General features: G+C 35.7%; 3 protein-coding genes across 3 annotated transcripts; all 3 read right to left on the minus strand.

Moving 5' to 3' along the window:
• Nucleotides 1–3745: 3745 nt before the first annotated feature.
• On the minus strand, nucleotides 3746–5822 carry LOC117904074 (transcription factor MYB98-like). Its single transcript, XM_034816596.1, has 3 exons — nucleotides 5230–5822; nucleotides 4987–5113; nucleotides 3746–4405 (listed from the first exon to the last, which is right to left on the minus strand). Exons 1-3 carry the CDS (start codon nucleotides 5820–5822, stop codon nucleotides 3827–3829), a joined length of 1299 nt encoding a protein of 432 aa, XP_034672487.1. The 3' UTR covers nucleotides 3746–3826.
• A 1185-nt stretch (nucleotides 5823–7007) lies between these two features.
• Nucleotides 7008–23900, minus strand: LOC117905177 (GDSL esterase/lipase At5g62930). Its single transcript, XM_034818113.1, has 6 exons — nucleotides 23782–23900; nucleotides 23512–23589; nucleotides 10045–10185; nucleotides 9098–9174; nucleotides 7913–8077; nucleotides 7008–7420 (listed from the first exon to the last, which is right to left on the minus strand). The coding sequence occupies exons 1-6, from the start codon at nucleotides 23878–23880 to the stop codon at nucleotides 7252–7254; spliced, it is 729 nt and encodes a 242-aa protein (XP_034674004.1). The 5' UTR covers nucleotides 23881–23900; the 3' UTR covers nucleotides 7008–7251.
• Nucleotides 18761–19764, minus strand: LOC117905178. The gene is made up of 2 exons (XM_034818114.1): nucleotides 19185–19764; nucleotides 18761–18855 (listed from the first exon to the last, which is right to left on the minus strand). The coding sequence occupies exons 1-2, from the start codon at nucleotides 19585–19587 to the stop codon at nucleotides 18821–18823; spliced, it is 438 nt and encodes a 145-aa protein (XP_034674005.1). The 5' UTR covers nucleotides 19588–19764; the 3' UTR covers nucleotides 18761–18820.
• Nucleotides 23901–25112: the final 1212 nt, after the last annotated feature.

The raw sequence follows: 25112 nt of genomic DNA on the forward strand, positions 1-25112 counted from the left end.
CATTTCTTGCCATGAATGTAGAATTTAGTCTTTAGCAATGTTACCTTAGGGCAAGCTACTGCAAAAATACACTTTATAAGCAGTTCAAATAAGTAATGAAAGCTAAAAGGAACATGCTAGCCAACACTAAGCATCTTTGCCCTATGTAACCACTGTCTATATATGTAGGAACATGGAAATTTTAAAAAGGAAAAGTGTGCTAATTTATAAAGTCTAAACTCAGTTTATTCAACTCAAAACAATTAGGATTTTATATGCTTTTACTATAGGAAAAGGTACTATCAGGGTATTAATTTGTGATGATACAAGTACGGTTGTTGACTTTGAATATGTATTGCCTTTGACTTGAAAGTGAATGAAATTTGAATTATTTTTAGAGGTTGTGTCACTCATATGCTATTGTAAATACTCTACTCTCCGCTAATCTGCAAGCCTCCTTCCTCCTTTGAATGTTCCTACCTTCAAGCTAATCAGGGTTGTAGGTAGTAGTTGGAAAGTTTCTTTTATGCATTTTGTGCCTTGTCCACAACCATCAACCCTAAGCCAGGTGAAAGTTGATTTACTATTTAGCAAAGGAATGTATGAGCCCAAAACATTTACCATAGTTAATTGGGGAAAAGTTCAAAGGAGTGGTCTCATCTATTTTAAGTATCATTCTTAAAATGGTTGGTGGAAGTTCAAGTGTCCATATTTGAAAGTCAGATGGTGTTTCCCAAGGGGGGAAGGGTGGTTGTAAATTAGGTTTGGTCCACTCCTACTTCCCAATTCAAATTTCAGTTGAATGGGGCCCCAGTTTCTAGGGTTGAACCATTTACCAAAGTGGGTGGTTGCAATGATCCCCTGCTTACTAGGAAAAGAAAATTGAAGATGAGGCATATCCTTCTGGCTGACACTGTGGACAAAGGTAAGTGGAAAAGACTAAAAAGGAGTCTTCTTTTTTTTTTTTTTTTTTTTCATTTTTAGGCGAGTAAAATCGTAAAAATAATAGCCTCTAATATTGACTTCAAAATTAAAATTTGTCTTTGGGGGATTTTATTTGAACTCTTTTTATCTGAATTTAAATGAAAATGAAAAAGGAGAAAGGTTCTGACCATGTTTGCTTCCTAGAAAAAAAAAGGTTTATAGAAAAATTAAATAATTTTAAAATAAATAAAATTTTAATTAATTGTAATTATATTTTGTTTTCTTAAAATGAAAATCCATTTTTTTTTCTCATCAAATTTTTGAAACCAAAGATAATTCAAACCGTTGTGTAGATCTTGGACATTGAGTTTAACCCGTTGCCCCTAAAATTACCATTATATCCTAGTCTCCTAACATAAGAGGCAAATGTCTTTTTCCATTGAATACAAACATGGCTGAAAGCCTGAATGTGTCATTTTAAAAAAGTTTTTTTTTTCTTTTATAAAATAAATAATAATTTTAAAAATAACTTAAGATGATTAATGGCCTAATGATTAATTAAAATTAATTAGAAATACTATGTTTGGTTCCTATAAATTACTAAGAAAAAAAAATGTCAAGGAAAATGATTTTCTGATATTTGATTTCGTAGTAGAAAATTTTAAAAAATCAAAATATAATTAAAATTAATTATAAATACTATGTTTGGTTCTTAGAAATTATTATGAAAAGAAAAAAAAAATGTCAAGAAAAATAATTTTCTCATATTTGGTTTCATAGTATAAAATTTTAAAAAATCAAATATAATTAAAATTAATTAAAATTTTATATATTTTTATGTTATTTAATTTTTACATAGAAGAAGAAAAATAGGTTGAAATGAATTTGAAATAACATATAAAAATAATTTATTAATTTTAAATTAAAATTTTACTTTCTTTCACTTTTTCTTTCTTTCCACTTTTTCTCTTTATTTTTTTTATCTCGCATTTTCCTACCAACTTTCTAAGGCCCAAACATAGCCTTAAAGTTTGTTTGACAATATTATTAAAAAATACTTCCAACTAAAAAAAAATGAAGTGTTTGATAAAATTTGCAAAGTACTCATGAAAAAATTGAAAGATTATTTGTAGTACTTCTTGGAAAAACATTTACACATAATACTCTTAAATACGCTTATAAAAAGACACTTCAACTAAAAACACTTCAAATAGAAACAATCCAAAACACATTTTTAAAGTATATTTGATAATACTTTAAAAAAGTACTTCTAGCCTAAAAAATATTTTTGAAAAAAAAAAAAGGCAATTGGTAAAAATTGAAAAATACTTTTAAAAAGTTAAAAATAACTTATAATGTTTCTTGGAAAAGTATTTGGATGATTTTCCTAAAAATGTTTTTTTTTTTTAAATATTTTTACTAAAATTACTTCAAATAAAAATACTACCTAACACATTCTTAATTTATATTCAAATATGGTTTTTCACAAATTACAATAAAAGTTGAACGAAAATGTTGTGGACTAAAAGTACTTATTTGAGAATCATTTTCAAATAGGTCTAATAATTCTTAGACTATGGTAAGTCTTTCTTCCAAAAATAATTATTTTATTATCAATACATTATAAAGAAATATTATTAGAAACACTTATTTTTGTGTAAACTTAAATCCCTACTAGTAGAGGCTAAAAGTGCATAACTCCTCCCAATAAGTTGACGACTTCTTAATTTATCATGTTTAGATGCATCCAACTTAGGAAAATTGTGTAGCCCTTACATAATTAATTGTGGATCTTTTTCTTAAAATTGTGTTAAATTGCATTTCAAGATATTCCTTAAGATCTACACTCAACCGTTTAGCCGCATTGAGTTCAAAGGAGTCCTCACATCTTTAAAACGCATGGTTAAAAAGAGTTTATACTTATTTAGTGTCAATTACTGTCTCTCCTATTCGATGTGGAATATCACAAGCACTTTCTCATGCAAACACAACAATATCCCGTTGTAGTTATAAGATTATGTGGTCAAACAAACAAATATCCTTCACGAGGCCAAATAAACCTTCATATCGAGGTCAAAGATCAGTTCTGATATCATTTGTAACGATTCACACTTAATCATATAAATATTACCTACTTTGAACCCAAAGAGATATTCATGACTTTAAAACGCATATACATGGTTAAGAGAAACTCATTCTTATATAGCGTAAAAAATTTTCTCCCCTATTCCAATGTTTTACATCACACCTTGATAGTGTTTTCAATTTCATTTTGGGTGTTTGGTCTTTGATATAGATATATATATAATCCTCTTAAGATCCTTTTGGCAAAGACAAGATGGTTCTAGTAACCTACTTCAAACAAGCCTTAATATCAGTACAATCATACCATACCGTTTCTGCTCTATGTATTAATTTAGTAGTACCATAAAATACCACATTTATTCCTTTGAAAAAAAAAAAAGGAATTAAACACCCTTTAAATTCAATTAAAGTCCAATAAATACAACTTTAACTTAATTGTACGTACTAATCCTAATTCAAATATTTGTAGTTTGAAAATCCTGTTACAATAAAAAATATATGGCCCATGTCATTCACTTACCTATACGTATACATATAAATGTACGTAGATACATACATACTTATGCATACATACATATATAATAAGCTTTTAAAGAAAAATTAATAATATAACAACATCTATCTATGATTAGTTCAAGTTGTTTCATACAAAAGATGAAAGCACAAGTCAAAGCATTTCTAATGATCAGTTTCAACAATTTTTATTTGCCTTGTTCTACATCTTACATATTCACTTTGATGAACCCTAAAGGCCTGCCTAAGATGGTTAAAAGAAATTAAAAAACTTTTCTGCCCACAGGATTATTATGATCTATAGGCTTAATTCCCAAGGACTTGATCAGAGATTGACTTGAGAAATTATCTCCACCAAATCCATCTCCTTCTTCACTTCGCACTGCAACAATGAAGCCATGTCCAATGGCATATTCTCCATCTCAATCCCTTTCTCATCACCAGTAGGAGCACTAGACATCTCATTGAGGAGAGAGTCGATACTGCAGTTCTCTTGAAAGATGTTTGCATCAAAGGAGAAATCTGGGACCTCCTCATAATCGAAATTCGGAACTACGCCGTCGCCAGGGCAGAAGTCTGAGATCTCTGGCCTGTTCATGGGTGGTCTGAGGACAGTATTATTAGCTGCCATGGGGTTATTTGCAGTAGGGTTTTTCTGGTAATCCACTGTCCTTGAGTCCAAGTTGAGGCTCTTGATATAGTTCTGCAGGAGGGTGCTTTGTCTTGGATACTTTGAGCGGCATTTTCGCCTCGAGAGCTGCCTTCTTTTGGTAGCATTCCAATGGTTCTTTATGGAGTTTTCAGTTCTTCCAGGCAGCCTCTTTGCGATTTCCGCCCATTTGTTTCCTATTTCTGCATGGGCTTGAATAAGAATCTTGTCCTCCTCTTCACTCCATATATCCTTCTGCAAACCAAACATATGTACAACAATTGAACTGGCATCCTCATATCTTTTACATATAAATATGTCTGTATGTTATTTATGTACGTAATATCAACTATACATCCAGCTCAATGATGATGATGATGGTGGTGGTGGTGGTGGTATATACTCGCCTTTCTACCACAAGAAAATGACAGAAAATGAGGCATAATTTCAAACCCTAGTATTTTATGTACCATTAGAGGGTATCAGTATCTTATTCATGTGTATATGTTTTATGTATGATGTATGCATGACTCGTATGTTAGTGAAATGGGGGCATAATTTTTTCTAACCTACTGAATTTGGACGTATTGGATGGCTAACAAACAACAGATGAGCGAAGCAATCAAGGCATTTGGGTAATGGACACAAGGTTTTTGATTCAGTGGCAGGCTCCATTGGCTTGGGGGCATCAAAGGAAACCATATCTCTGTGTGCTTGTGTCTGTGTGTATGCATCTGAGTATCTCCCAGGATATGATGAAATTAATCAATTGATGACTTCATCAACAGATGGTGTGAACATAAAAAATAATTCAAAGGAAGAAAAAAACCAAAAACCTTAATGTTAGGCCTCAGGTGATTGTGCCATCTCTCCCTGCACTGCTTCCCTATCCTCCCATTCAGCATCTGAGCAATGAGGCTCCATTTTCTAACCCCGTACTGTTCCACCAGTTGAATCAACAGTCTTCATACCCATGCATGGGCACATGATTAGAAACAGAAAATTATAACAAAAACCCAGAAGAAATTTTGCAAAAAAGATTTATATACCCATAAAGTAGAGTTAGATCTTTTGTCTACCTGTCTTCTTCAATTGTCCATTGCCCCTTAACCACATGGGTTTTCTTTCTACCTTTGTAAGTCTTTTTGGCCGCCGGCGAAGCTCCATTCTTAGCAGTACTCATGCTGATTTTCTTGTATAAACTATTCTCTGCCGCGATGCACACTTCATCTGGTATAACAAAGTTTACAGGCTTGATTTCTTGACAGTTGAAGGCCACTCGGCCGCGGTCCAGCCCCATCATATCTGCAGCAGCGGCTCTCTGATGATGGTGCAACAGGTATCCTCCTCCATTATTGCTCTGAAAATTCTCCATCACTCCAACGTTTTCTGCGTAAGGCTTCAATTCGTAAACATCGAGATTCATGCCGGACCCATATGTGAAACTGTCGAAGGGATCCAAACAAGCAGTTTGGACCCCGAATTGGAGGGTCTTTGATGACGCATTGGTGGGAAATTGATGATCGAGATGGTGGAAATCTTGGAAGAAAGCTTTTGATGAACAGGCTTCTAAGGAAAACGCACCATCTCCCATGTAAGATTTCAAGTAATTCTCAGGCAATAACATTGGCTGAGAGCCAAGATTTTCCTTGTACTTTCTATCAAAATCCATGAGAGAAAGCACGGGAAAGAGAGAGAAAATTTGTGTGTCTTTTTGGAGCTATCAGCTTTGTGTTCCTTAATAGGTATGAATGGGAAAGCATTTACTAATAGTGGGCTCGTCCTGGCCGTTGATTGAGATTGATCCAATGGTCGGGATTGCTCCACTCTTGTGACCCTTAAGTTCTCACTGTCGGAGGCCATGGCTAGTAGGACAGCGCCCTTATTAAATTTTCCATTTTTGGTAAAAATTGGTCAAAGGGAGGACTCTGGTCTCAGAAAACCGCAGAGGATCAGCCTGACCAGATTGGTAAAGTTATTACAACTCGCTCACGTGGCATCGTCCCATTGGAATGTTCTGGAATCCATTCGTACTTCATGTTTTGTTTTAGGGTATGTTAGTAATTTCGATTCAAAATTCAAAATAACCATCCAATTAGATTGCGCCAACTGGCAAAGACAGAAGTAGGAGGTTTGTTGAGACCCCTGGACTCTGTTGAGGCCTGAAAATGCATGTCAAACTTTTTCAACACGTGGTAAAAATGACGGAAGACAGTGAGCTAGCTATCTATGCAAAATGACCGTTTTACCCTTACTCTATTGAAAAAAGTTCTAAATACTTCAGCTTTCTCCATTGTCCCACATGCCCATCAGCATTTTTATTTTTAATTTATTTTCTTACTTTATATATATGAATTTTGTTCCTTCACTGTCCAATTTAAATTATTATTTTCTCAAATTTTAAATAAAAATCAATTAAAATTTTTAAATGCTTAACCTTTTTTTTTTTTAAAGGATAAATTATCCAATAAACTTTCAGCACATCCAAAAATTTATAGAGATTAAAAGAGGGAATGGAGGATTGTAACCGAAAGAGAGTTTGGTATAATGAAATATTTAGTAAGCAATTAAGAGTTGGTTCTAATTAGAGAAACACAATTAAGACATGTTAATTTTATTAGATATCAATTACTACTGGTAATTACACAGGTCAAGGTAACGTTAAGAAATTTCTTATCCTTTAATTCTGCAGCAAATGTTCTTAATTATAATTTAAATAAAATAAATTTAAATTTGTTTGTTTCCAAGGAAAAATGACATGGGGTTTTTGGTCTCTTCAATCTTAGACCATTCAGATAGAGATAGATGTGCCTTAATTAGAGAAAATTTGGAGCTGAACCCAAAGAAATGGGGCATATTTCACAAACTGGAAATACCAAATATCAAGTACTTGCACCATTTTCATTAAAATCTCAGAGGAAAGCTCTAGGGGTTGTGATTGTTCCATAAGAAATGAACCCAATGCAAGGAAAAACACAATATGTCTGAATAGTAGAATCACCTGGAGAAGTAATCTGGAATAGAATTGGAGAAACCCAAAAAGGCCCTTCAAGAGAATGAAGGGGTTTAAGAATCAATTCTACCAAAAGGCCATGTAGAAATCAGATGCATTGTTGCTGGAAAGTTTTCTCAGGGTGCTTCCAATCTATTAGTGAATGGTGAGGAAAATCATTTGGCATTTCTGAAGCCGGAAGCCATGCTTCCCTCAACACTCTTTCAACTTCTTGGTAGACCACTGCATTGCCTTCTGCTGTCAGATGCAGCCCATCACTGTGAATGGAAAAAATATAATTGTAAATAAAATTTAAGATATTTTTGTATATCTGGTAAACTTGAAAAGACATCAATGGAAGTTCAGTTAACAATAATAGTAGTTTAGGTTTGGCATTTGTTTTCAGAAATCGGGTCACTCAGGCACTTGTCAAAACTCAGTTGGGATTAGTCCCCTGTTTATTTCTCTTTAAATGAACTCTAATTTGATACCAACAGTCAATAGTGCAATTTAGGATAGATGGTAACGAAAATACGGAAAAGTTGTCAAGATGGTCTGATACAACAAAGGTCAAAAGCATAAAAAGGTATAAAAAATAAAAATAAAAAAATTGGGATATGGTTTGGCTGAGTTGAGTTGTTCAGTTACATTTTTATTTTTTTTCCTCTTGAAGGAAAATCATGGATCAAATTTACACTCAAATCAGATTAATTAAGCAGCATGCCACAAAATTTCCCTGAAAGACGAAGGCTTTATGCATCACTACTAACCTGAGGAATTTTTTCTGCCAACCCTCTGTTTCCTGCATCTTGGACCATAGGTTGATGGAAGGAAGACCCAGTTCCCTAGCTAACTCGACACACTGCCTTGCATAAACTCCAGCCATATCATTTGTTCTTTCAGGCAGCTCCATTGCTTTCTCACCATACAAAGATCTGCTAGGCCAAATGAGGAGCTTATTTCCAAAGTAAAAGTAACCATATTTTAATGGAAAAGCAGCATTCATATGCATGTTCTCTAAGTTCTTGTTCCTTTAATTAGATGTTCAAATTCCAATAAGATTCACATTGTAAGACAGAAAATATTCTAAAATCTTAGGTGACTGAATAAAAGGGTCAAATGCAGCCATGAAGAAGACAGCAAACTACCAATGGGGGTGTTAGTGAATGTGATGATAGAGGTGGCAATGATGGTGAAGGTGAGTTGCCATGAAGGTGCTGGTGTTCCTGTAGGTTTGAATGGTGGTGTGCTTGCAGCTAGAAATGGCCACTGCAGCAGGGCCAAGATGGAGGAGAGGCAGGGGTGAAGTCAACATGGAGAGGCTGACGCCAGGAGTGGGTGGAGGCAAGGTGGCAAAGTTGGCAGTGACAATGGGATGGTTGTGTGCTGGCATTGCAATTGTGGAGCTGGTAGCATGAAGATGGAGGGGATTGCAGTGTCTCAAGGTGGATATCATAGGAAGCAATGGCATGGCATAGGAAGTGATGGTAGTGGCAATTGGTTGTGTCAAAATATAATACCTTCGACCACTACACATGTTAAAAGTTAGGCCATCATTTCTATTGGAAAATAGGAGGTTTTAAGGTCCCAAGAGTGTAGAGAAGGGAGCCATTTGAGGGTTATGGGAACAGCTCCAACCCCAAGTCCAGGGTAAGACCCCTAAGCAATTTGAGGAGGAATGCATTCTTGTAAATTATCTTAGCTCGCTTTCTTCAAGGGAGAATTGCTTGGTAACAATGAGAACAATAGAATAACCACTATTATATCTCTTACCATTATGTTCCACAATTCAATAAAACATTTATCATTTTATAATATCAATATCTTAATACCACCCATTATAAAAACCATGTTCTCTTCCAACTAATTATTCAGTGGATTCAGAAATGGATTCCGCCTGCAGCTGCCCCTCATTCTAAACAAAATCAACTGAAATAAAGAAGAAAGTATCATACTTTGCATATTGCATACGCCCTTCTTCATCAACAGGTGGTGGAGTTACAAGCACTACAAGCATGGTGGAAGAGCACTCCTGCAATCAGTGTTTCTAGACAGTGAGAAATGGAGCTGATGATTATTTCATATACATTTTGATTTATATAACAATTCTAGATATGTCCAATTAACATTAGTTTTATTGACTTTTATCAATTTTTTGTTATGTCTATCAGGCTGGCACAGGCTCAAGAGGCGCCTTTTAGAGCCAGTGCTAGGTGCCCTTGGTTCACACTGCTGACCCAACCCCACAAAGGAATGGAAGATTTACACATTTAGTAGGAGCAATCATTATCCACCTCCATTTTCCTTGAAAGAGAAGAAGGTGCTTGCCAAATCTATACGCATCCCTGAACTACTCAACAAAGGTGTCAATGATGAAGGATGAGAAATATCCAACATATAATCTCTCCAAATAATTCAACCAATTGCTGGTCCTTGAATGTTAAAACACCAGAAAATTCTTCACGGTGAGTGAGTCCTGAAATCCCTAATTCATTTTCAGGCCTTTTCAGCAGGTTCCATCGAGCAACCTGTGCTTTTGTGTGTTATTTCTCTTAAATTAGTGGAAAAACATTAACTGAGTGGTCAATGAAAAAGCTTGGCAGGCCAAATACACTTATTAGACATAAGAAGTCCAACATATAGCAACTAGCATACAATGAGCAATTTTCTTTTTTTCTTTTGATAGGATTTTTTTTCCTGTGTTTGGGAATCAAACTTCTAACCTCTCACACTTCTATCCAAACCCCTTGCCACTTCACTTGGGCCAGGACCCAAGGGCATCTGAGCATGCAACAAACATGTGAAATGTGGAATTTGAAATACTGAAACCATATATTAGACATGAGAATTTCAACATATAGCATCTAGCATACAATAAGCATACGAAATGTGGGATTTGAACCTTCAAATGATGGACTATTCTCCTGAGATTTTCCTTGTACTCTTCAACAGGAACATGCTGCCGTTCACTGGTCCTCCCTGCAAGAGCTGCATCATTTGCCCCAAAGAAAACTGTTGTTGCAACAGGAGGTTTTGTAGAGCCCTGAAAAGAAGTCATATAAACAAAACTGCTCAGACTGAAGAGTTACACAAAGATGAAATACATTGTCACTAAAATGCCAGGCAAACCAGGAGATTGGTCAAATCTTTCTACAGCAAACTTAGATGTCCCCTTATATAAGCAATACTCAATACATTATATATATAAAATGCTATACCTGAATTAAATACAAGCATATGCTCTTATGACAGAAACATGAAATTAAACTCCCTGGTAGAATAACTGCTAATAAAATTTATCCCAGAAACTAGTTTGTTTGAAAGAGGTATGACTGGGTCAAGAAGAGCTCTTTGGATTATCTTTTGGGTCTCTGGCTTCTTCAATTTGAAAGCTTGATGAACAGCTTCTAGACTATCTTTCAAGTGTCTAGCTTCTTTGGTTTGAAGGCTTATGTAAAGAGATTTCTTGACTATCTCAAGTTTCCAAAGATCCAAGAGTTACTTTTTTCTCCTTATGCAAACAGATCTGTTTAGAGTAAAAGTCCACCCTTAAAAGTTTAATTTTTGTCCCTTATGAGAAAATATCTCATAGAAGATTTTTACACAGCCAATGAATTATTAGAAGCCCAATGACAGTGGATGAGGATGTGCTCCACATATGTTTCACCATGTTTGCATAGACAGCACCAATTAACCAGACTCCAGACTCTCTCTTCATAAGCTAGTTGATTGTCAGAATCTTCTGCCGTGCTGCCTTCCACACAAACAAACTGACCTTAGATGTTGCCCTCGGGATCCAAATATTCTTACTTGGAAGGATGTCACTTCATGAGACCACAAAGACACATAATAGGATTTGACTAAGAACATCCCTTTCTTCGAGATCATCCAACCCAACATATAATGTAATAGGACAAGACATGTAACAGCACAGTTGTGTACATGCTAAATCCATATCAATTTAAAACTGCCTAACTATATCAGGTATCTAGTTTTTCAAATGCTCCCATTTCTAGCTTATCATTCCAGTTTTTTTTACTTATTCATCATCTCGACATTGTAACATCATTGTATTCAATTGCCGAATATATTTATCACAAAGCCAATCCAAAATTAAAATCTTTTCCAATTCTATATTGGCATCCGCCCTCACCACTCCCATCCAACAAAATAATGTAATCTTCAAGTAACATATCCAGGGGGCCTAACCTTGTTATGCAAACAGTCAATTCACTTCACATCAGCATAACGCCAAAATATCTCCCCACTTCTCAGTATATTAGCATTTTCCTATGGTATGCGACTATGCATGATTATATTTACAATTAAATACTAGATTTATCCCATTAAAAGAGCATAATGAAATGATTGGCTTTGGAATTTATATATAAGTGAATGAAAATTAGGACATTTATTTTTCTCTTGGAAGGCATGTTGTTTATTAATAGATACAACTTGTTTCAAAGGATGTGTCTAGTGTTTTAAAGACAACCTCTTCCAAAGGATGTGTTTTTAATAGATGTATCTAGTGTCTTAAAGACATAGCTATTCTAATAGTCACCAACAAAATCTATAAATAAGTGCCCAACGCGCCCCCCCCCCCCAGCCCACCCCCGGCCTATTTGGGATTTACTCTCTCATTCATCCATTCTCTCTACTCTTTCTCCTTTCTAGTCTTTTAAATTTTCAAGTCCTTAGTTTTAAGTTTTGTATTTTCTTTTTTCTACTAAATTTTTTTGTCATTCAAGAGAGTACAAATCGCCAAGTGATTTGCTATTTCTTGTGATTTGGAATGCTACCATCACAAGAAAGTTATCATTGTATCCTAGAAGACAACCACCTGTACTATAAGCACCTGAGCAAGGTGAAATTTGTCTTAAGGACATAGGGTCAAACTCTACCTTTGATCAATCCCAAAAGACTATCTAGTCAATTGTTGGGACAACGAACTTTCGACAAATTTTCTTTTGTAGCTAATTTTATTACAATTAATTTTTAGTGAAGATGGCTTCTACTTCTTTTACACCTCATGTTGCTGCACATGGTTTCAATAGGATGGACTTCAAGAGGTGGCAACAAAAAATATTGTTCTAGCTTACAACTTTGAATCTTGCTCAGTCCTATATGAGGATGCCCTTCTTTTAAAGGAGGGTGAAATTGATAAACAAGTGCAAGCAACCATGGAAACTTGGAATCATTCTGACTTCTTGTGCAAGAACTACATCCTCAATAGTTTGGACAACACATTATACAATGTGTATAATCCAATAAGAACTGCTAAGGAACTATGGGAGTCCTTGGAGAAAAAATACAAGACAAAGGATGTTGGCTTGAAGAAATTTGTAGTCAACAGATTTCTAGAACTCAAAATGATAGACTCTAAGGTAGTTATGAGTCAAGTCCAGAACTACAAATCATTCTGCATGAGATACATGCAAAAAAGATGGTGTTGAACGAGTCTTTCCAAGTTGCAACTATGATTGAAAAATTACCACCATCTTGGAAAGATTACTTGAAGCATAAGCACAAGGAAATGGGACTTGAGGACTTGATTGTGAGACTGAGGATTGAAGAAGACAATCAAGTTTCTAACAAGAAACCAAGAAAGCTTCCAATAGAGTCCAAGGCAAACTTGGTAGAGCAAAAAAATGGCAAGAAAAGGAAGTCTCTAGTGAAGGTCCTAATTAGAGGAAAGACAAGTTCAAAAAATTCAATGGAAAGTGTTACGTGTACAACAAACAATGCCACTGAGCTAAGGATTGCCACTCCAAAGGACATGACAAGAAAAATCAAGTACATATGACCAAAGAAGAGAAGCCGGCAACTGATGTGTCGGATATGATGCATTCTGCCATAGTGTTTGAAGCTAATACAAGGGATAACCCCAAGGAATGATCGATAGACACAGAAGCTACTTATTATGTATGTTCAAATAGAAAGATGTTCTCTTCTTATGTTCAAATAGAAGGGAGCCATACATGGGTAATTCAACTACTTCTAAAATTGAAGGCATAGGAAAGTTGATATTAAAGATGACTTTAGGAAAGGAACTCACTCTCAATGATGTATTGCATGTGCCCGATATCCTAAAAAATTTAGTGTCTAACTCATTATTGAGTAAGAATGGCTTCAAAATGGTTTTTGAATCCAATAACTTTATACTCACCAAGAATGAGGTGCATGTGGGCAAAGGGTATCTCACAAATGGGCTTTTTAAGATAAATGTAATGACTATCCTATGAGATTTCAATGATAATAAAGTTAGTTCTTTTGCTTATTTGCTTGAGTCTTTTAATTTATGACATGACAAATTAGGACATGTGAATTTTAATTCTTTGCGCAAATTAAGAAATTTAAATTTGTTACCTAACTTTCACATTGATCCTAATCATAAGTGCAAGACATGTGTAGAAGCTAAGCTAGCTAAATGTCACGAACTTAGTTGTTCACTAAGCTCGTGCAGCACTTAGGCAAGTCAAGACGCTTGATCTTGCTAAGTCAGCCTTGCTCCCCCAATGCTTAGCTTGCTTGGCTAAAACACTCGTGACTCAAAAGCTTAGGAAGCTTAGTAGGCAACCCTTTAAAGAATGGAAGCTTTTACTAACTCAAGGAAACCTTTACAAGTGCTTGGAAGCTCACTTACTTGGTGTCTTGGCCAAATGAGGCCCTTACCTATTTATAGGCACCAATGGAACTCTCTGGAACCTTGGAGGGTTCCTTACAACTCAAGACTCTTCTAGAATGTCCTACATCATTCTAGGTACAAGCCTATGTACAAGGATATACAAGAGACTTCTGGAATTATCTAGAAAGCCCTAGACTCCTCTCATGCCTTCCACCATAGTGTAAAATTGTGTGGATTCCTCCAGGCTTCTCTAGAACCTTCCACACTCTTCCCACTCTAGGAGTCTCCAGAAGCTTCCTGACTCTATATAAGCCCATGGGGAGGCTCATTTGAATCAGCTTGTGACATAAAGCACCCTTTCATTCTATCGAAAGGAATACTGAGCCTTTAGAATTAATTCACAGTGATATCTATGATTTAAAGTTTGTGTAAATTAGAAGAGGGAAAAAATATTTTCATCACTTTCATTGATGATTGCGCAAGATACAGATATGTATATTTGCTAAGAAGCAAAGATTAGGCCCTGGGAGTGTTTAAACACTATAAGAATAAGGTTGAAAATCAACTTAACAAGAAGATAAAGATAATAAGAAACGATAGAGGTGGAGAATATGAAGCACCTTTTGATGAGTTTTGTTTAGAACATGATATTATTCATCAAACCACTGCTCCTCATTCACCTCAATCAAATGGTATTGCTAAATGCAAGGACCGAACATTAAAGGAAATGATGAATGCTATGTTGATAAGTTTTGGTTTGAGGAGAAGCAATTCTTTCTGCAATCCATATTCTGAACAAAATACCACACAAGAAAAATGATGTAACTCCACATGAATTATGGAAATAATGAAAATCATCTTATAAATATTTGAAAGTGTGGGGATGTTTAGCAAAAGTAGTTGTTCCTAACCCTAAAAATGTTAAGATAGGGCCTAAAACAGTTGACTATGTTTTTATTGGTTATGCCAATAATAGTAATGCATATTGGTTCCTTGTATATAAATCAGACATTCTTGATATTCATAAAAATACAATCATTGAGTCAAGAAATGCCTCATTTTTTGAGAGCACCTTGAAAAAGTACACCAGAGAAAAGATCTCAAAAAAGAACATATGATGATGCTAGTAGTAGTCATCAAGATGTTGAAGAACTCAGACACAATAAAAGGGTCAAAGTATCTAAGTCATTTGGTCCTGATTATCTAACTTATATGTTAGAAAATGAACCTCATACATTTAAGGAAGCAATGTCTACTCCAGAAGCTCCATTTTGGAAAGAAGCTATTAATGATGAAATTGAATCCATCATGAAAAATCACACATGGGAACTGGTGGATCTTCCATTAGGTAATAAGCCTTTAGCTTGTAAATGAATCTTTGAAAGGAAATTGAAGGTTGATGGATCAATTGATAAATATAAAGCTAGACTCGTAGCTAAAGGTTTTAAACAAAAAGAAGGCCTTGATTTTTTTTATACATATTTACCAATCACAAGAATAACTTCCATTAGAGTGTTGATTGCAATTGTTGCATCACATAATCTTGAAATTCATCAAATGGATGAATTTGATGGTGAATTGCAAGAAGAGATCTATATGGAACAACCTGAAGGGTTAATTGCTCCTAAACGAGAGAAAAAGGTATGTAAGCTTGTTAAATCTTTATATGGATTAAAGCAAGCACAAAGCAATGACATGAGAAATTTGACAATATTATGATGTCAAATGACTTTAAATCAATGAATGTGATAAATGTGTTTATGCTAAGAGCACATCAATTGGTTATGTAATATGACGTAAATTGAGAGAGCAGAATTGTGGAATAATTTTATTCTACTTCCTTCTCAGAAAACTATACTAGCTTTATACAGAAAAGTCTTAGCTATAGAAAAGGAAACGAATGACTAGGCTATATCAAATCCCATGATTTATGGGATAAACGAAATAGGAAACTAACTAAATTAACCTAATTATAGGAATTCTGGCTGTTACAAACAAACTCTCCTAAACTAGCATAATTACTATACACAGCAAAACACAAGCCATTAATTTACAACCATAATTCACGTTTTCCCACACTCCCCCTCAAGCTGGTGAATAGGTATTCACCATTCCCAGCTTGGATACAAAGCTTTGAAACACTGAACTACTTAGCCCTTTGGTAAGTATATCGGCAAGTTGATCATGTGTAGACACATAAGGTGTACATATCAATCCACTATCCAACTTTTCTTTGATGAAGTGTCTGTCAATTTCAATGTGCTTCGTTCGATCATGTTGTACCGGGTTGTGAGCTATGCTGATTGCAGATTTATTATCACAATAGAGTCTCATTGGGCCATCCCATTTAATCTTTAAGTCTTCTAAAACGATCTTCAACCATAGTAGTTCACACACACCCTGAGCCATTGCTCGGAATTCTGCCTCCGCACTAGACCGCGCTACCACATTCTGTTTCTTACTCCTCCATGTCACGAGATTTCCACCAAGAAAGGTGCAATATCCAGAAGTTGACCTTCTGTCAATAATTGAGCCAGCATAGTCAGCATCTGTGTATGCCTCAAGTACTAACCCTCCATTCCTTTTGAACAGAATACCTTTATCTGGTGTCCCTTTGAGATATTGTAACACTCGATAAGCTACCTGCAGATGAGCTTCCTTTGGACTATGCATGAATTGACTAATAACACTCACTGCATATGTTATATCTGGTCGTGTATGAGATAGATAAATGAGCCTTCCCACCAAGCGTTGATACATTTCTTTATCTACTGTAGCATCATTTTCTGCCTCTCCGAGTCTAAGATTCGGATCTATTGGAGTACTTGCTGGTTTGCATGCGGTCTTGCCAGTTTCTTTGAGAAGATCTGTAACATACTTCTGTTGGGAGATAAAAATGCCTTGCTTAGAGTGAGCCACCTCAATACCAAGAAAATATTTCAACCTCCCTAATGCCTTGATTTCAAATTCCTTAGCCAAACATTGATTTAGAACCTGTCTCTCCTTGTCATCGTTTCCTGTCACTATTATGTCATCGACATACACCAAGAGAGCTGTGAGTCTCCCCGAAGATGAGTGTTTAATGAACAACGTATGATCTCCTTGACTTTGCCTATATCCCATGGTTATCATCGCTCTTGCGAATCTTCCAAACCATGCTCGTGGTGATTGCTTAAGTCCGTACAAGGCCTTTTTTAATTTACATACAGTCTGAGCAGCTAAATTATTGTCATAACCTGGCGGGACCTCCATATAAATTTCTTCCTCTAGTTCTCCGTGCAAAAAAGCATTCTTGACATCAAATTGCTACAAATCCCAATTGTAATTAGCTGCTAATGACAACAAGACTCTAACAGTGTTCATCTTTGCGACCGGAGCAAAAGTTTCTTGGTAATCAATCCAGCCTTGTATCTTTCTATTGATCCATCTGCTCTGTATTTCACAGTATAAACCCATTTACACCCCACGGGTTTCTTTCCTGTCGGCAATTTTACCAACTCCCAAGTTTTGTTTTTTTCTAATGCCTCCATCTCCACATTCATAGCTTGTTTCCATTTTTCATCGGTCAAAGCCTCGGATACGGTGGTAGGGATAGAAATAGTGTTTAGGCTAACAAGGAAGGCTCTATGAGCTGGTGAAAATTTTTTAAAGGATAGGAAGTGTGTAAGAGGGTATAGAGGTCGATTTGTGCATTCTCTAATCCCTTTCCTAACAGCAATAGGGAGGTCCTGGTCATCATTGTTCACATGAAATTCAGATTGCAATGAAGGATTAGAAATTGTTACCTCATTCTCAGAATTTGGGTTGAAGTCTTGGACTTGCACAGATTCAGGGACAACTGTCTTCTTCCTCGAAAACACTTTGTCAAATCTCACATTCTCAGGGGCAGATTTTGGATTTTCAGGCACATGTTCAGGCTGATCGGGCAATTTAGGTAAGGTTTCAATCAAAGGATTAGTGGGACGAGATTGTTTTGACAAGGGAAGTGATGGCAGATCAAGGAATAAAAAATCCCCCCTATCCTTATCTTCCATTACCGAATTCTCCCCCTGAAGATAAGGAATAGTGAAATAAGATTCTTGTTCATGGAAAGTAACATCTACCGAGACATAGAATCTTTTTGATGGAGGATGGTAACACTTATACCCTTTCTGAGTTGAAGAATAACCCAAAAAAACACATTTTAATGCCCGTGGATCTAACTTCCCCCTGTTTTGATTATGAACATGGACAAATGCCACACACCCAAATATCCTAGGAACAAGATTGTTTGTAGTGTGTAGGTTTGGATAGAATGTTGAAAGTATGTCCATTGGACTTTTGAATCCCAAGATCCTAGAAGGCAATCTATTTATGAGATGAGCAGCTGTAAGAACTGCTTCTCCCCAAAAGGATTTAGGCACATTTTTCTGAAACATGAAGGATCGGGTTGAGTCAAGAAGGTGACCGTTTTTTCTTTCTGCCACTCCGTTTTGCTGTGGAGTGTTAACACAAGATGACTCATGTATGATTCCTTCCCTCTGAAAGTATGGAGTTAGGACTTGATTGAAATAATCCTTAGCATTATCCGACCTAAATCTTTTGATATTGACTCCAAATTGAGTCTTAATCATAGAACAAAAATTTGGAAGGACAGTACTGACATCAAATTTATGTTTGAGCAAAAAAATCCAAGTGACTCGAGTACAATCATCAATGAATGAAACAAACCATTTAGCCCCAGTAATGTTAGGAATAGGAGAAGGACCCCAAATGTCACTGTGTATGAGATAAAAAGGAATAGAACTTCTTTTATTGCTAACTGGAAAAGACACACGTTTGTGTTTAGCAAGTTCACACACTTCACAATGAAAATGTTCGACGTCTAGACCTTTAAATAAGGAAGGAAACAGAATTTTAGTAACCCTAAATGATGGATGTCCAAGTCGGCGATGATGAAGCCAAACTTTTTCTTTATTGAATGAAAAAACTTCTGAGACAAGAATGAGATGATTTGCCTTTGGTAATGTTTGATTGACTTGGTGCTTTGAGATAGTAGAGTCCATCCCGTTCTCTAGCATGTCCAATCATCCTCCCCGAATCCTCGTCCTGAAATACACAATGACTATGATAAAAAACCACATTGCAATGTAAATCTTGAGTGAGTTTTTGGATAGAAATGAGGTTCGTGGTTAACCTAGGGACATGAAGAACATTTTTTAACATCAGTGATGGGCTTATTTTGACATCTCCTATACCTGCTACAGTGGTCAAGGAGCCATCGGTTGTGGCTATTTTTCTACTGCTTGAACATGGGAAATATGTGGAAAAAATGTTTGGTGAATGAGTCATATGGTCGGTAGCACCTGAGTCAATGACCCAGGAGTTGGCAAAGGTTATATCCGAGACATTTAATCCGATAGAGAATGGAAACTTACCTGAATACGCCAATGAACCAGTACCTGCTGGTTTGTCAAGGTTGCAAATAAGAGACCCCACCCTCTCAACTTCTTCTTGATTAAGACTGCCTATCTCTTGCAGTGTTGCTCCATTCTGTTGTACTGTTGTAACATGGGTCTGACCATTATTACTTGGTTGTTCTCCCTTCTGTCCCCACTCTCGACTTGGTGGTTTTCCATGTAGTTTCCAGCACCGCTCACGCGTATGGCGTGCCTTCTTACAATAAGTGCACCATAAGTTGTCCTTGTAGTCACGATTTTGAGTCTTTGGTTGACTAGATCTTCCATTGCCAGAAACTAGTACTCTTTCCATATTTGTGGCTGAATTGTTACCACTGCCAGCCACCATAGCCGAGCTGTCCGTGTTCTGTGGATTAAGCATCAGGCATCTTCTGCTTTCCTCTCCTCAAATTAATGCCACCACCTCATTAAAGCACGGAACTTCTTGCTTGCCAAGAATCTGGATTCGCACTTGGTCAAATTCTGGATTGAGTCCAACAAGAAAATCATAGACTCGATCTTGTTCTATGAAATCCTTGAGAATAGCAGCATCTTCGGGACACTTGATCTTTATTACCCTGTAATGATCAAGTTCTTGCCATAAAGATTTCAATTGATTAGCATACTCAGTAACAGTTTTATCTCCCTGTTTAGCAGCAACAGTTTTCACCTTGACCTCGTATACTTGGGCCGCATCTCTCGCCTTAGAGTACGTCTGTTGGATTGCATCCCAAATGTCCTTGGCAGTAGCTAGGAACATGCATGTGTCACTGATTTCAGGAATCATAGAATTCCACAACCATGCCATAATCATGGAGTCTTCTTCATCCCATGCTTCAAAATGAGGATCTCCTAGTTTCGGCCCTGTACCCATGAGATGGCTGATCTTCCCTTTCCCTTTCAACACGGTGCGAACAAGTTAGGACCATTTCAGATAATTTTTTCCATCCAGCCTATATGCAGCCTGGATATTCTGCAATTCTCCGGAATGTTGGGTTCGAATAATCTCCTCTGATTGGACTGTAGTGGTTATTTCTGAAATCTCTGACATTTTTTTTTTTTTAAAAAAAAAAACGGCAATTTCTAGGTGATTCAGGCAAAGCACGTGGGTCAACAATAGACAACGTTGAAGGCCAAGAGATCAGATTGACAATGAAGGCAAAAAAAAGGCAAATGAATGGCAATGAAGGCCAAGAAGAAAATGAAAATTCCAGGAAAGGAAACAAATGCTCGGTTTTGAGTTTCAAAAACAGAAGAAAAATTGGGCACTGTATTCAGCAATGAAGGCTGAAACAAAATAACTTCCAAGGATCCTAATTCAGCTCTGATACCATGACGTAAATTGAGAGAGCAGAATTGTGGAATAATTTTATTCTACTTCCTTCTCAGAAAACTATACTAGCTTTATACAGAAAAGTCTTAGCTATAGAAAAGGAAACGAATGACTAGGCTATATCAAATCCCATGATTTATGGGATAAACGAAATAGGAAACTAACTAAATTAACCTAATTCTAGGAATTCTGGCTGTTACAAACAAACTCTCCTAAACTAGCATAATTACTATACATAGCAAAACACAAGCCATTAATTTACAACCATAATTCACGTTTTCCCACATAATAGTATGTTTGTACGTGGATGATATGATAATTTTCGGAAGTAATAATGATATCATTAGAGCTACCAAGAAAATGTTAACCAAACATTTTGATATGAAAGATATGGGTATAGCAAACATCATATTAGGAGTTAAAATCTCTAAGACGTCTGATGGACTAGTATTTTCTCAATCACACTACATTGAGCAATACTTAGAAAGTTTAATAAATATGAAGATAGTCCAGTAAAGATTCCAATAAATGTAAATCTACACTTGCTAAAAATACTAATCAAACCATATCTTAATTAGAGTATTCTCATCTAATTGGCAGTTTAATGTAAGTCGTGAACTGTACACAACCAAACATAGCATGATAACAAATTGAGTAGATTTACAAACAATCCAAGAAAAGATCATTGGAAGGCAATAATCAAGGTTCTTAAATACCTAAGATACAGTCTAAATTATGGATTGCAGTACATAAGATAGCCAGTTGTACTTGAAGGAGGTTTAGTGATGCAAACTAGATATCTTATACAAAGGACACAAAACCCACTAGTGGATAGATATTTACAATAGCAAAAGGAGTTACATCATGGAAGTCCTCAAAACAAACATGTATTGCTTGATCCATAATGGAATCTAAATTTATAGCTCCAAATAAAGCAGGAGAAAAGCAGAATGTCTTCGCAATTTTCTAGAGGATATACTATGTTAGCAAAAACTTATGCCTATAATAAGCATACATTGTGATAATCAATCCGCTATTGGAAGAGCACAATATAGCATATATAATGGGAAATCTCAACATATACGTCGAAGACACAATATAATAAGATAGTTACTTTCAAATGGAGTGATTTACATTGATTACATCAAATCAAAGGACAACCTTGCGGATCCTCTTACTAAAGGTTTGTCAAGAGACCAAGTTAACTACTCATCGAGAGGAATGGGATTAAAGCCTATGATAAAAAAGTCTTCATAATGGTAACCCAACCTAGTTAACTAGAGATCCCAACATCTAGGTTCAAAGGGACAACTAAGTTATGAATGACTAAAAGAAACAGTAAAGAGATAATCTCTCTTACCTATTCCTACAATGAATTAGTGTTTTCTACAGAGTGAACTAGGTTAAGCTTTGCTTTTTAATGAGTCTTATAGCTTGGAAAACAAGTGGGATATGATAGGATACTCTTAATAGGAATCACCTATGTGGGTGTGAAATGGGGTCGTTTCTATGAGAATTTTAAGGCTGAAATTCTCTATAGCACTCATAAAACCAGGATTTGTTCAAGGCCAAAATGAGCACAAACATGAGAATCAATGGTGATTCGGAAGGGAATTGTGTGGATATTATAGTCTTTATTTACATCAACAATTGAACAATTCAAGACATCAGGTTCATTGATCAGCTAAGTAAATTTGATAGTATTTCACTAAGGAAGGTTCAAAGTCACAAGCTACCTATCTTGATGTAATTACTTTCCAAGTTGTACTTTCTAGAATGTTTAACTTGTCATTTGCTTTTTCCAAGTCAATTTCCATTCATGTGGGGGATTGTTGGAATTTATATATAGGTGAAAATTAGGACATATTTATTTTTCCCTTGGAAGACATGTCGTTTCGTAACAGATACAACTTGTTTCAAAGGATGTGTCTAGTGTTTTAAAAACACAACCTCTTTCAAGGAATGTGTTTGGTGTCTTAAGACACAACCCTTTAAGGGATATGTCTAGTGTCTTAAAGACATCTCTTCTAATAGTCATCAACAAAATCTATAAGGTCCCCTCCTTGTCTTTTTGGGATTCACTCTCTCTTTCATTCATTCTCTCCACTCTTTCTCCTTTCTAGTCTCTTAAACTTTCAAGTCTTTCTTAGCTTCAGGTTTAGTCTTTTCTTTTTTCTAATAATTTTTTTTTGTATTTAAAAGAGAATAAATCACTAAGTAATTCACTATTTCTTGTGATTTAGAGTGCCACTATCATAAAAAAAGTGATCATTGTATCCTGGGAGACAATCACTTGTGTTGTAAGCACTTGAGCAGGAAAAATTTGTCTTAAGGATATAGAGTCAAACTCTACCCTTGATCAAGCCCAGAAAACCAACTAGTCAATAGTTGGGACAACAATTGGAAGGTGAACCAATTAACATAAAGCATCCATGGGTGTTATGTGAAAGACTAATCATGTATAAAAACTTTTATTTACACAATGTATAGTAATAATGAAGGAAAATGAAAACAAAAACTTACATACATACTTTGTAACAATTCATACCACACTTGTCACTCATAAATTATAGTGAAGTAGTAATTTGAAGTTCTTGATTATGGTTCTGGTATCTTTCTCAAATGAGTTATTTGGTGTCATAGATGCACGAACTAATTTTCACTTTCACAGTTTTTCATTTTAGTAGTATCAATCCATTATTTTTTTAGGCATCCAAATTGATGTTCTAAAATTATGATTCCGCCTAATATGTTTCTCCTACAAGATCTAACATTACATCATGAGGCACACGATCTAACTTTGTATACATAATGAAGCACCTTAACAATGAAAAGGAACCATGCCCATCAACAATAAACAGAAACTCGCTTCTTACAATAAATGAAATGAAATTTAAGTATACACTGAAATATACAAAGGAACACTATGAGCAGTGATTTGAAGACAAGGAAAAAAACGATGTCAATCATTACCAGAGGAAAAAGGTATTGTAACAAGAACAATGCCAGTCTACTGGTGTATCCACCATATCCACGCAACACTATATCAGCCTACACAAAAAGCAGAAAATCAAAAAATAAAAATAAATTAATCACTATCAAGTAGATAAGCAACATTGTTTCTTCTCCTTTCCCACATTTTCTCAGCAATTAAACAGAAAGCATAAGATACAAAATTCCAAATTCACGTCTTTCACTTTATTTTTCTCGGCAACCAAACAGAGGGAGAAACTACGGGAAAACCTTGCGAGAGTAGGTGTCGGCGAGAGCCGCACCCCATCCACCTGATCTGAATGATTGCTCTGTGATCGAATCCCCAAACAGCACGATTTGAGGCCTCATTGTGAGGTAGCTCCTAGAGAGAGAATAAAAAAGGGAACTGGTGAGAAAATTCAAAACGCACCGTTTTGTGATGTCTCTGCGGTCGCAGCCAAAACGCAGCGTTTTGAAGTCTCTCCTCCCACGCAAAAACGAACGTGTTTTTCATTTATCATTTTAAAACGCTGCGTTTTGAAATAAAAAATTAAGGTTTTGTTTAGGAAATGTTTTCAAAAACAATTCTAAAATATAGTTTATGAGAATATCTTTTAAAAGTTGTTTTATGATATTTTATAAAACAAAAATATATTTGTAACCTAAAATATTCTTAAAATTTTTAATGTTTTTAATATATTTTAAAAATAACTTTTATCTATAATAATTTTTTTTTTTAAATGTGTTATCATATATTTATTTTAAAAAAACCCACAAAATAAGAATTCAAGTTTATAAAATTCAAAATTCATATACCTATTTAAAAATAATTGAAATTTGATACATTTTTTTAAGTCAAATATACATGTAGACCCCCATATGGGGCTCGGTTTTTGTCATATCCCAACAACTCATTCTTACCAGGCGGAGGCCTCTCAATGAGCCACTTGTCGGCTCGTGGATGGCTGCTATAGAATCATAGTAGTGGAATTGAAGAACAAATCAGGGTTGGACATCTGTTAAGAGGATTCTATAAGCTACAGACCGTTAATGAGTGGAGGGGGGTGGTGATTTAGTTGCTGATTTTTTCAGAGGAGGAGCAGATGAGAGAGGGACAAGGTTGGTTGAAAGGGTGCTTTTCAGAGAGGTTAGGAGATTTTTTGAGAGGATTCCTTTAGGCAAGAGGAGGAGGTATTCAGCTTTTGGCTGAGGACAGAGGGTCTTAGGCTGAGTTTAAGGGGAAAAACAGAGGGAACGATGGGAGGGGTTGGAGGTGAGGGATTTTGTGAGGAGTTGCAGAGAGGTGAATCTTGGAGACCTTGGGGAAGATATTCTTGAGAAGCAAGCTAAAGAAAACATAGCATTTTCTAGAGAGAAAGTCAAGGAAGAAGAAAAGTGTTTTGCTAAGTTCTGGTCGATCTTGTTGGAGGCAATCATTTTTAGCGCTTTATAAATCATTGCCCAGGTACGCACCTATTCTCACTCTGGTCACTCTATATACATGTATTGATTCTCACATGTGCATGATCGTTTTGAGTATCCATTGATTTTCTCATTGATTGTCATGTTAGCTTCATTTTATTAGTAGAAACCCGACTTTA

This window comes from Vitis riparia, chromosome 17, assembly GCF_004353265.1.
Source record: "Vitis riparia cultivar Riparia Gloire de Montpellier isolate 1030 chromosome 17, EGFV_Vit.rip_1.0, whole genome shotgun sequence".
In the NCBI taxonomy this organism is placed as follows: Eukaryota; Viridiplantae; Streptophyta; class Magnoliopsida; order Vitales; family Vitaceae; genus Vitis; species Vitis riparia.

What these genes read in the sequence shown, in the direction of transcription:
- LOC117904074 (XM_034816596.1), bottom strand. Translation starts at nt 5,822, where the DNA reads ATGGATTTTGATAGAAAGTACAAGGAAAATCTTGGCTCTCAGCCAATG. An exon ending in TGGACAATTGAAGAAGACAG is followed by an intron (nt 5,114 to 5,229) that starts GTAGACAAAAGA and finishes ATGGGTATGAAG; the next exon opens with ACTGTTGATTCAACTGGTGG. An exon ending in ACCTGAGGCCTAACATTAAG is followed by an intron (nt 4,406 to 4,986) that starts GTTTTTGGTTTT and finishes TTTGGTTTGCAG; the next exon opens with AAGGATATATGGAGTGAAGA.
- LOC117905178 (XM_034818114.1), bottom strand. Translation starts at nt 19,587, where the DNA reads ATGCTTAATCCACAGAACACGGACAGCTCGGCTATGGTGGCTGGCAGT. An exon ending in TGGTTCATTGGCGTATTCAG is followed by an intron (nt 18,856 to 19,184) that starts GTAAGTTTCCAT and finishes TGTGTATTTCAG; the next exon opens with GACGAGGATTCGGGGAGGAT.
- LOC117905177 (XM_034818113.1), bottom strand. Translation starts at nt 23,880, where the DNA reads ATGAGGCCTCAAATCGTGCTGTTTGGGGATTCGATCACAGAGCAATCA. An exon ending in GAATAGTCCATCATTTGAAG is followed by an intron (nt 9,175 to 10,044) that starts GTTCAAATCCCA and finishes CACTGATTGCAG; the next exon opens with GAGTGCTCTTCCACCATGCT. An exon ending in TGGCAGAAAAAATTCCTCAG is followed by an intron (nt 7,421 to 7,912) that starts GTTAGTAGTGAT and finishes TTCCATTCACAG; the next exon opens with TGATGGGCTGCATCTGACAG.